The 11,922-nt window shown below is 41.5% G+C and overlaps 3 protein-coding genes across 4 annotated transcripts; 1 reads left to right on the plus strand and 2 right to left on the minus strand.

The window, feature by feature from the left end:
* Positions 1-160: 160 nt before the first annotated feature.
* LOC140786351 (uncharacterized) lies at positions 161-3,890 on the minus strand. Of its 2 annotated transcripts, XM_073134704.1 has the most exons (6): positions 3,751-3,890; positions 3,595-3,677; positions 3,128-3,198; positions 2,669-2,774; positions 1,476-1,608; positions 161-936 (listed from the first exon to the last, which is right to left on the minus strand). In XM_073134704.1, the coding sequence occupies exons 2-6, from the start codon at positions 3,669-3,671 to the stop codon at positions 772-774; spliced, it is 552 nt and encodes a 183-aa protein (XP_072990805.1). In that variant the 5' UTR covers positions 3,672-3,677; positions 3,751-3,890; the 3' UTR covers positions 161-771. The 2 variants fall into 2 exon arrangements, with proteins under 2 accessions (XP_072990805.1, XP_072990806.1); XM_073134705.1 differs by lacking the exon at positions 3,751-3,890 and having other exon boundaries at positions 3,595-3,744.
* Positions 3,891-4,388: 498 nt separating this feature from the next.
* LOC140786218 (glycosyltransferase BC10-like) lies at positions 4,389-7,526 on the plus strand. Its single transcript, XM_073134487.1, has 2 exons — positions 4,389-5,703; positions 6,590-7,526. Exons 1-2 carry the CDS (start codon positions 5,176-5,178, stop codon positions 7,229-7,231), a joined length of 1,170 nt encoding a protein of 389 aa, XP_072990588.1. The 5' UTR covers positions 4,389-5,175; the 3' UTR covers positions 7,232-7,526.
* Positions 7,527-8,784: 1,258 nt separating this feature from the next.
* Positions 8,785-11,576, minus strand: LOC140786216 (pentatricopeptide repeat-containing protein At1g10270-like). The gene has a single exon (XM_073134485.1). The coding sequence runs from the start codon at positions 11,533-11,535 to the stop codon at positions 9,070-9,072; it is 2,466 nt and encodes an 821-aa protein (XP_072990586.1). The 5' UTR covers positions 11,536-11,576; the 3' UTR covers positions 8,785-9,069.
* Between the last annotated feature and the right edge of the window lie 346 nt (positions 11,577-11,922).

Consider the following 11,922-nt stretch of genomic DNA (forward strand, 5'->3'; position numbering starts at 1 on the left):
GCATTTATGTTACACTACTGCAATCCAGGTCATCATTCACAACATTCTTATATCCATCATTTTCAACTAGAAGACATGTCTCACCACTTTGACCTAGTCCAAGGAGAAAAACAAAAATTCCTTGATACTTGTTGTTAGCCAGAAAAGAAATAGCTTAATAGAAAAGAAAAGCCAACATATTGTCCATCCTTGTGGACTCTCATTCTTCTTTATACTTCAAGTTAGAAAAAGGAACAATGGTTATGTATACAAAGCCATTACTAGAAATTATAGGTCCAAGTTATCAAACTGAATAAAGTTAGTAGCATACCACCATGTAAATAAAGACACCCTATTTAGAGAAACTATTCCACAAAAGTTAGAAGCACTGAGTTTGGTGTAGTTCATTCCCTCTTACTCTCAAGTATTGTGGTCCTCATTAGTAGTAAATAACATAATAATTCACCTTTGACTGACCATGTTAACTTCATGTATTATCGCAAACCTATCAACTTACTTCACTATTGGTAGCTAAGAAAGAGAAAGAAGCAGAGAGGATGCAACTAAAGCACGAGACTCACGTCCTGGAAGGGCGTGTCAGCAAAACTATACACTATCACCTTGAAGAAATATTGCATGCATCTGATCATATGAACCCTAGTCAATTCCAAATGCTAGAGAATTTTCGATGCAAAGCCCTAGACTTCTCCTTGGATTGTCAGGTGATGTGAAGTACAACTCCTGGATCTACATGCAAGACCTGAAAGAGGCCCTTCATCCTCTGGCAGCTGATCAGAGGTCCCTAACCTTGATCTGGATCTCTGCACTGGGATGGAGCAACTTGCTAGGACTCGGAGGGACAGGCTTAAATTTCAGGACTAGAAACTTGAAGCAGGGAATTAACACTGCATAGAGAGCACCAAAGACGAAGGGTGCTGCCACTGTCCAGCCCACCAACTACAACAAGTTGAACAAGATTTAAGTCAGAGAGAAAGCATTCCAATTAGAATTTCAATAGAGAATAATATTATGAAATGACAATATCAGCAGCGCACACGAGCAGTGATGTATAGAGTGAAAAACTGAAAATGAAGAGAAAAGACATGCAAGGCAAAGTTCCTTTCTTCTAAAATAAGAAAAGACATGCTAGTTTGCAGTATTTTCTCACATTCCGAACTATAAGATGAGTATTAGTTCTATAGTCTAAATGGAATGTGCAAGCACAAGGTTAACCTCAACCAAGTGCAGATCTTGTGAAACGGACAGAATAATATGTTAAGTTCCATGACATTACAAATGTCTTACACAACTGTAGAGACAGTTTGCAACTGCCCATTGAATTAAAAAAGCAGTCATCTAATTCCTATGGCTTCTTATTTTTGTATCATATGTATATGTTATAACTTTTCTTCCTTTAACCATCCAGCAATTCTGACAAGGTAACAATCTTTAATAACAGAATGAAGAAGTTTATAATAAGAAGTTCAGATGGCAACCGCATGGAATACAGCAACTAGGACTTCTTGTGAGGCTCGTCCGGTCACTACACTTCTCAACGCATCAGATGTTAAAGGAAAGTGAGGACCACCAGTAATCACTTCTCCCAAACGCAAGAAGGGTATCACCAGACTTCAAAACAAAGCCAACAGAAGTTTGAACTGAATTTTAGATGAATGTATATGTAATAATCATGACTGTAAATCTCAAAATTAATGTGCATCAATGTGCCTCTCTGCCAGATGTAAGCACTCCATATAACACATTCATAACAAAAATAAATTAGCCGGATCAACTTATCACATTGTTGGCTGAGCACTGAGCACAACATAAGTATAACATGGATTGATGACAAGCATGTATATTTACCAGTATCAGGTAAACTCAAGAAATTATTTGGACCTTAACTTGCACACCTAGATAGGCTCAAATATCAAGGTTGTCAAGATGTAGTCCATTTATGGTATTCCAGATCCAAGCAAGACAAAAGTCAGTATCATGCTTGTAAAGTTCATGTGATCAAAGATTATGGAAGACACAAATGTGAGAGATCGGAATGAAGCAACAATAGTGTATTACTGAAGTTCTTGAGCACGAATCATCAAATAGAAACTAACATCTTTAGATAGTTGTCAAGTTCAACCAATGCATGCTGAAGAATTTAATCTTCCAAGGCTTGCATGAAATTTTGCACTTACAATCAATCTTTAGTGCTGAGGTTGAATGAGTCATTCGTCTGCTTCAATGAAATAGTTCCATATCAATATTTAAAGAATTGTTGTCTAATTTAAAGTTATCACCCTGATTAAGGCTAAAAGATAGTCCATGAAGTTGTTAAGTGGATAGACAGGAGGGAAGCTAAAGTCTTAAACTTTTTTGAGAGTTACAAAGTGGGAAGAGAGCCCTAATCGAATTATGTGAGAGGAAATTTCCTTGAACATCATATAGACCACCATAATGGAGGGAGGTTAGAACTGTGTGAAAGCTTTACAGAAACTTGGGTGATCAACATGTAACTCCCACTATAGTGCTCTATATGGTCAACTATAAAACAAACAAAAAAGAAGAAAGAAAATAACTTGATCAACAATAATTTGTATCTAGAATATGAGTTGCAATAGTTTGCTATTCTGAAAGTATAGGTAAGAAAGTCTTGCAGACGCTGAAATTTAGGAGGATTGTTGCAAATCACCTTAGCTCAATTGGAGTAGCAACAAAGTTAGCAAGCATTACACTTGGAGCATGACAATGATGTCGAAGTACCGCAATAGCAATTCCACATAGAAATACTGTGACCCCTGTTGTTGCGAAAGTATGTCAACTTTAAGGAGGTAGAATTCACGCATATAAGAGTCAAGCAGGGAAGAAACTATGATGAATAAATCTGTAGGTACACAGATTACCATGCAACATATGATGCCACAACTCGATCTGACATGCAACATACCAAAATTTTGTAGAATGAGGAGATCAATTACTCTTTAACAAACATAATCATCTTTAAATGCTATCAACAAGATGTTGCCCAACAAAAAGAGAATTTGCACCAATCAAATCCAAGGCTTACCTAAATGGTTCAGTGACTATGAGGACAAATCCAAACCCAAGAAGAAAAAAAAAAATGATGCAAGACACTAAGCAACGTCCATACCACAAATTGGAAACAATCCCAATGTTATACCAAGCGCTGTCGAAAACGCCAATTGCTTTGGTTCTGCACCCCTACGAAGAAATGCATCAGTAGAAATCCAAAGGAATGCATTCACTTATACACCATTCCTATCATATGTTTGCGTAAATACCTCAACGAGAGAGACCGCAAGTTAGCTACACTAACGAGTTAGTTTAGGAAAACTCCATACATGTAAAATATTTTACCAATCAAAAGACACCATTTTTGACAAACTTCGACAAGGGAAAGTAGATCACAGAATAATGTCGAATTAGAATTAGCAAAATGCGACAGAAATCAGGAGACGCACAAGCTCAAAATGGAAACAGAATAGGAAAAATAGCTCAAAATTGTGATCCGAACTCTTAAAAGAGAGGAAATTTGGAGCAGAACAAGTTACTACGATTGTCAAAAAGAGAGAGAGAAAGATCAAAGTAGAAGATTACTGTTTGAGAATTTGAAGAAGGGGATCCCCGATCTTCTTGCTCAACCATGGCATCAGCCCAAACCTCCAAAGCGGCATCTTTTTCTGAGAAAAAAAAAATTAAAACAAAACCGTTATAATTAACAGAAATTCTTTATCTCTACTTCTCTCAGCTTACAATTTGATCAATCCAGAAGCTAGGAGAAGATCCCAGATCCCAGTATCCCAACAATATCTTGGGGAAAGAAAGGAGTCATAAAGAGGAGTTGGGCTGGCTGGGGCCTAGCCACGTCGACGAATGACGTGGCCACAACTGGGCCCTCAAATCGCCAATGAGGCCCAACCCAAACACAATCGAAACACCTTAGATTTCAATTCAAATCCAACCGCTGAGAGAGTGGATCGGAATGAGAACCCAAGAGGGCGGAATCCGAATCTGTCATCCCCCCACCCCAAAAAATAGGCAATATTCTGGCCCACCCTATGATTCCGAGTTCCGATCGGCCGGATCAAGCCTGTCATGGTGGAGCCCAGCCTCTAGAACTCAGCTCGATACAGTTGGCGCCCTTGTAGCATAACTGTCGTACCTAACAACAACTACGACAGCTTTATTCCAAATACGAAAGCGAAATGCCTCAATATTCCCAAATTGGTCCTCCTCTAAATTAAAGTTTTTTTTTTTTTTTTCACATGCCAAACTATCTAAAGATTATTCCTCTAATTACTTGTACGAACATATTATTTGATAAACCCAAACTGTTAAATAGTTTATCTTCGCAAATTGTTGGTTAAACACCATTAATTATTCAAGTCGTAACGATACAGATACTCCACTGAGGCAAGTAGGTGCAGTACAGTTCCGAAGTCCCTCTCTAATGGCTCCTCGTCCTCTCGTTTCCTCGTTGCGAGGCACCGAGGACCCGTTTCCTCTCTTTGTCTCTCTCTCTCTAAAAGACTTCTCTTGCGTCGTTGCAGTCCATGGAGCTCGACGACCAGACCAAGAGAAAGAGATCACTCGATCAGTTGAAATCTTATTTTTGATCGACAGCGACGGAGCTCGCGAGGCAGAGAGGTCTTTGTATCGCTCACCCGCTTTGAGGCGCTTCACTTCGCGATCGGTGGAGTTATAAAGACCCCTGCCTCGGTTCGATTTGTCGGACGCTTTCAGGGGGTTTCTCCTGCCTTTTTGTCTTCTTCGAGGGTTTATAACATCTAAGGGAGAGGGATGCGGGAGGAGAAGGTGGAGTGGATGGTTTGAACGTTTTGGTGTGTCTTGGATTTTGATGCTTTTGCGGAGAAAAAAAGATGGAGTTGGGTTTATGGTTTAAAGGGCTCCTGGCTTGGATTCGGGCCCCAACATCCGACCTTGGTTTATCCCGTGGTCTGATTTCCACTTGCGATTTTGTTCGATTTTAGGAGGGAAAAAAGAGGGAATTAGATTTTGTTTTGAAGATCGCGAAAAACCTAATCGTGGTTAAACCCATGAGAGTAGTTAACAAGAGTCATAATAGGATTTGGTGAATCTTTGTAGGTTCTCGTGTATTCCTTTTTAAAAGGGGCACCTTTTGTGATCTCCACTTATACTTCTATTCGGCTGCGTAAAATGGGGAAATTCGGAAGTATGTGGGGCGACGTGAAGCCCAGGGCTGATGAGGAGGCGGATTACTTCCCGTCTTCTCCGAGGAAGGATTGGTCGATCGGGGCAGTGAAGGTCGTCTCCTTCTTGGTGATCTTCACGGCCGGCGTGGTCGTCAGCTTGTCGATCAAAAGGGACTACAATTCGCAGGCCGAGCTCTTCTTCCCGAGGACCATGTACACCGCGAGCTGCGATATGGACTGCTTGAGCTTAAAGAACTTCATAAGGCCGGCTCATTTGAAGCATACGATGTCGGACGGCGAGCTCTTCTGGAGGGCGTCGATGGCCCCCAAGATGCAGGAGTATCCCTTCCCGAGGGCGCCGAAGGTGGCCTTCTTGTTCATGACGAGGGGGCCGTTGCCATTTGCGCCGCTGTGGGATAGGTTCTTCAAAGGCCATGAGGGGTTGTATTCGGTTTATGTGCATGCACTCCCTGATTATAACCTCAATGTCTCCAAGAGCTCTGCTTTCTATGGCCGCCTGATCCCAAGCGAGGTGAGAAAATTATAATTTGGATAATTTTTGTTTCTCTTGGTTCTTTGTTGAGTTTGGATACAAGTTCATATGATTTAGCATAATTTTGATAATTAGGGTGATATATGAAGATAAAGAGTGCTCATCTTAATCTGATATTCTTATTGTAGGAAATATCAGTCAGCTTATTGAAGAGAATTTAAGGTTTCAGCTTCACAATTTAGTTGTATTACTGAACATTTATCCAAAAATAAAATTATGTGATCTTTTATTCAAAATTAAGAACATATCATGGAGGCTTTTCATATGCATCTCTTTATTATTAGATTGCAGAGTAGGTTCAAACATGAGTTCTGTTGAGCAATAGGGAATGTAACCACATCTGTGGACTGTGGTCCATGCTAAAGGAATACATCTACTTGTTTAAAGGAGCTTTAAAGTTTTTGCTGGGATGCTTTTATATCAAAAGGGTCTCACCATTCATATGATTAGCATCTTTCGAGATAATAGATGGCCTTATGAACGTTGGCATACACAAACTCTTACACAGTCCGCATGATCCACATAAATGTTTCAATTTAGAAGTTACAGTGAATTTACCATTTCTCATGTTTAGTACTGTAAATTTTATATTTATAAAGTTCATATTTTGGTAAAACTGTCTATCCATGATGAAAAAGTAGAATTCAATAGTTTCAATAGGTCAACGAATTACTGCATTTAGATTAAGACTAGTAAAAAGTATGCATAAGTCATATATTTCATAGCAAGAAAGACAGCATCATTTGTGAATCTTCGACAGCTCGGTAACAATTTAAATGTTCTATATGCATTGAGTAGTTGGTCTGAAGTATTTAGAAAGTTGTCTGCATTGGATCTGATTAACAATTTTGGTGTTTCAATGCAGGAGGTATCTTGGGGATCTGTAACATTAGTAGATGCAGAAAAGCGTTTGTTGGCCAATGCACTGCTTGATTTCTCCAACGAGCGTTTTGTTCTTCTCTCTGAGAGCTGCATTCCTGTTTACAATTTCCCAACTGTGTATGAGTACCTTATAAGTTCAGCTCAGAGCTTTGTGGAGTCTTACTACACAGATACCCCTCAATGTAGTGGCCGCTACAGCCGCAGGATGGCTCCTCATATCAAGCTCAACCAATGGAGAAAAGGATCTGAGTGGTTTGAACTTAACCGTGAATTGTCTGTGAATTTAGTAGCAGACAAAATGTACTACTCTCTTTTCCACAAGCACTGCAGACCATCTTGTTATCCTGATGAGCATTACATACCGACTTACTTGAACATGTTCCATGGGGCTCTGAATGCCAACCGGAGCATAACATGGGTTGATTGGTCAAGAGGTGGACCTCATCCGGCAACATATGGTGCCCCAAATATTACGGTTGAATTCATCCAGGCAATTAGAAATAATGGGACCTCCTGTATGTATAATTTTCAGTCAACTTCAATCTGTTACCTCTTTGCTAGGAAGTTTGCTCCTAGTGCTCTTGGACCGCTTCTTAATCTAACATTGACAGTAATGGCGTTCTGAATTCTTCATCGATCCTCCTTTACATTGCCTTGCATATCACTCTTCATCTCCCCTCATTGATCAGGGGAGAAATGACTGGAGCATCATTTCTAATGTTGTATGCCGGCAGAAGTCAACCAGTCATTTTTTTTAAGTTGGTTAGCAAACAATACAATGCGCTGTCAGAGGAGTTCATCAATTTGTTATCCTACTTCTACATTCTTGTTAGGTTTCATAGTACAAGAGGTTATTGTAATGACTTTTTAGAAACTAATTTTGTGAATAGCAACTCATAACTCAATTGTTTTGTTTTTAATCCAGCAGTGCCAGATGGTGATAGAAACTCAACTATTGGTGTCTATTGACCAGGCTGACATCAAGTTATAGATAGAGAAGTAGATGCTTGGAACTAGAATATGCTTTGCAGTCAACAATGTATAAATGAATTATATTCTTTAAATGTCATGCTATCAGAATCAAGTTTCCTAGCAGAAAATTGTGCAACTTATATCCATAATTTATAGGCATTGACAATGTTTGTCTACGAGGGAGGAAATTTCTTAAATTGCTGATAACTATAGACTATGGATGTGGACAATATATATAAATGAGCAGATCCCTTTTTAAAGTGTTGATGACTGTATACATCATGTAAAAGTAATGATGCTTATACATTCAGTTGGGATCTTGGATCACTTATTTTTTAGACATAGGAAGATAGATCTTTATGGATACCAATTTCTATCTCAAGATTCTCAACATAATTCAATACAACAGGGGGTAAATTAGATCCAACTAAGCCTAATGAGTAATTGGTACCGAGAGAGGTGGAGGGAGTTGAATCCAGCATAATAAAAACAGCACCGACCAAACGTTGGAAATTAGTGCAAAGAAAACACAAGAATATACTGTCTATTTGGTTTGAAGCAAATATTCAAACTTCAGTTAATGAGCTTGAAAAGAAAACAATATCAACATCATGAAGAATAGGAATCTACCTTAAAACTTTAGCTTACATGAAATATAGAAAATATATTGTCGCCTCTTTCATGCACACTGAATGCCATTCAATTAGCTGTCATGCCAAATTATGGTGCAGTGGATTACAAAAACCTAGTAAATGTGAACTTAGCTACTCAAATCATCTGAACAGAAAGAAGAGTGCAGAAATTTATACTGATAACAGAATAAAGAACAGAAGAAATGGAATAAGAGCAATAAAACTAAGCATGAACCCATTCATGCTAAAACTTTTATACATAACAACCATAACACCCTGTTATTGCACTGATAGGTCAAAGAAAAAATGAAAGTAATATTAACCTACGATAAATGTGTACATAGTGGCCACAGAAATTACAGAATCATTCTAGCTTTGTTTGAACTTAGGTTCTCATGCAAGTAATATATGAATATGCAATGGGAACGCTAAAAAAACACCGAAAGATAAAGAAATTATTAAAATATATATCATATTTTGAAGACACTCCTGCAAACAAAATTGGATTGAAAATTGTTTTCGCACTGTACAAAAATAAGTTTCAAATGACAAGAAAAGCATGCCAGCCTATATATGTAGGGAAGAAGATAATATCTTTATAATTTATCACCGTACATCAAATTGTTCTCCATTTTGCATTACTGGAGGTAATAGTTAATAAAGCACAGGACATCTATAATTTACTACAACAACCAAAATAACTAAATGGATTTCGCACCATCAATCCTGAGAGAATAATTACTGCTTCAAATCTGTTCACTGGAGAGTACATCTCAGAATCCTTTATACTAATCATGATAAGTGTAATTCCTTTCTCTCTTAACAATAAAGAAGTTTATCTTATGCAGAATTGTGTAGCTCAAACGGCTGCCTGTCGAGCTTGAGGAGCATCAATCACTTGTTCATCTTGAGGAGCACCAAAACCTTGTTGGCCTTGAGAAGCTTCAAACCCTGATTGACCTTGCGGAGCATCAAACATTTGCTGAGATTGAGGAGTACCAAACCCCGGATGTTGTGGACCACCAAAACCTTGTTGGCCTTGAGGAGCTCCAAATCCAGGTTGTCCCTTAGGAAAATCAAAAGATTGTTGACCTTGAGAAGGACCGTACCCTGGATTGCCTTGATGAGCATTAAACCCTTGTTGGCCTTGATGAGGCCCAAACCTTTGTTGGCCTTGATGAGCACCAAACCCTTGTTGGCCTTGATGAGCACCAAACCCTTGTTGGCCTTGATGAGCACCAAACCCTTGTTGACCTTGAGGAGCACCAAATCCTGGCTGGCCTTGATTAGCACCAAACCTTTGCTGACCTTGAGGAGCACCATACCCTGGTTGGCCTTGAGGAGCACCAAGCCCTGGTTGGCCTTGAGGAGCACCAAGCCCTGATTGGCCTTGAGGAGCACCAAATCCTGGTTGGCCTTGTGGAGCACAAAACCCTGCCCTGGCATGAGTAGTGAACCCTGGCTGACCAGTGAACCCTGCTCTGGTTTGGGGAGTAGCAAAACCTGGCTGACTGCGAGGAGCAGGATACCCTGGTTGACCTGGTGAAGCAGGAAAACTTGGTTTCAGTTGGAACACTAGTTCAATCTCTTCTCCTCGCCCTGCTTTCTCAAAAGCATCTGACAAAACCCCACGGAACTCAGGAGTTGCAATGATCCGGTTCCTCATCATCTCCTCCAAGAGATCGCGTCCACGGTCCAAGTTTCCTTCTTTACAAAGTGCAGTAACCAGAATCTCATAACTCGCTAAGTTTGGAGTAACACCTTTCTCGCCCATGTTCCTGTAAATCTCCAAAGCATTGCTGATTAATCCCGCCTTGACCAACCCATCAAACATCTTGTTGTAGAAGGCTGCATAGATCTTTGGACCACTATCTCCAGAATTCATTATCCTATCATAATACCGCATTGCATCCTCTGATTTCCCTGCTTTAAAGAATCCATCAACCAAATGTCCATATGTGTGCATATCTGGAATGACTGATTTCCCAGGCATTTCCTCAAACAGCTTCTCTGCCTCCGCAAGCAACCCATTCTCACATAGCTTCCCAATGATGTTATTGAAGCAACCTACATCCATCATGCACGGCTTCTTCCCCGTCCTATGGAATACCTCGATGGCCTCCGCAAACTTCCCCTCCTTGAAGCATTGATTCACCATGATGTTATAGGTTTCAGTGTTCACCGCGGTAAAACTAGGAGGGGTGTGGTTGTCGAGCATGTCCTCCCACAGCTTGTTGGCCTCGTCCTTCTTCTCATGCTTCATCAGAGTCTCCAAGAGCACGTTACATGTAGCCGGGCTCATCTTAAACTGGCGGTCGAGCAGAGATTGGTACGACTCCATGGCTTCTTTGTCCATTCCCCGTTTCCAGTACCCCTCCATGAAGGTCGCGTGCACGACCCCGTCGTAGACGAGGCACCGCTCGCGGAGCTCGTCGAAGAGCTCAAACGCCTTGTCCCAGTTATCACGACCGATGAACCCGGCGATTAAGTTGTTGTAGACGAGGGAGTCGGCGCCATGTCCGCGGTTGAGCATCTCGCGGAGTAGGTCGATGGCCTCCTGGATACGATCGGAGTCGATGAGCCCCTTGGTGAGGTGGCGGTAGGTGACCGGCGAAGGGGAGAAGGGGGCCTTATCGAGGATCTCGCGGTAGACCTCAAGAGCGGTGTCAACGCGGCCGGCGTCGCAGTGGGTATTGATGAGGATGTTGTAGGAGACGACGTTCGGGACGATATTGGACTGGCGGAAGAAGAAGGCAAAGAGGGCGACGGCGTCGTCGAGGCGGCGGGAGCGGAGCATGGAAGCCATGACGGCGTTGCAGGTGAAGACGGTGGGTCGGATTGAGGAGAAGACCGCGTGGCGGGCGGTGGAGGAAGCGGAGTCGAGGTCGCCGCCGCGAATGAGGGACTGGACGCGGTTATGGAGGTTGAGACGGGGGCCGACGAGGGCGGAGGTGGAGTCGGGGAGGCGGGGGAGACTGGGATCACGGGGAGGAGGGCGGGATGAGGGATCCCGACGAAGGGCGTGCAGAGGGGGCTCGATCCGGAGGCGGCGCTTCCGGCGTCGGCGCTCCGCGGCAGCCTCCTCGGCGGAAGAGAAGGCAAAGGAGCGGCTGAAGGGAAGGAGAGCCGCGGATGCGGCGGAGGTAGTGGGTACGCCACCAGCAGACCGGAGGGAGCGGAGGAGAAGGAGATGGCGGTAGAAGGACATGGTGTGTGTGTGAGAGAGAGAGAGAGAGAGAGAACGAAAAACCCTAGGGCAGAGAGTGGAGATACAGAGGGAGAGGAAGCGAGGTTTAGGTATACTGTGTTTGTGGGAGATTTGCATAAAATACCCTCGATTTAAACGAAATTGCCTTTCAAGCTCTGCATTCCAACATTTTCCACTTTACATGAACTTAAAAGGAGCAGAGATTATTTGGAGGGTTTGCTGACGTGATAAAACGTATATAACATTTTTTATTTAAATTTAACAAAATGTTAAACTGTAAAAAACTTAATGAAATTTAGCCTTTGAAGTTTGCTTAAAAGATTTGGTATTTGTCAACTTTAATTAGCTGCCTAACTACCCACCGACGTTGTAAAGCTCTAGAAATATCCTAGAGATGATTACATTAGATTTGTTTTAACGGTTACGTAGGTTGAAATATGAGTACCACGCAATCGATATTAAATACTTTATAAAACTATTTTACCCTCATTTTAAAAAAAATGA

This window comes from Typha latifolia, chromosome 4, assembly GCF_019914945.1.
Source record: "Typha latifolia isolate L0001 chromosome 4, TyphaL0001v2, whole genome shotgun sequence".
In the NCBI taxonomy this organism is placed as follows: Eukaryota; Viridiplantae; Streptophyta; class Magnoliopsida; order Poales; family Typhaceae; genus Typha; species Typha latifolia.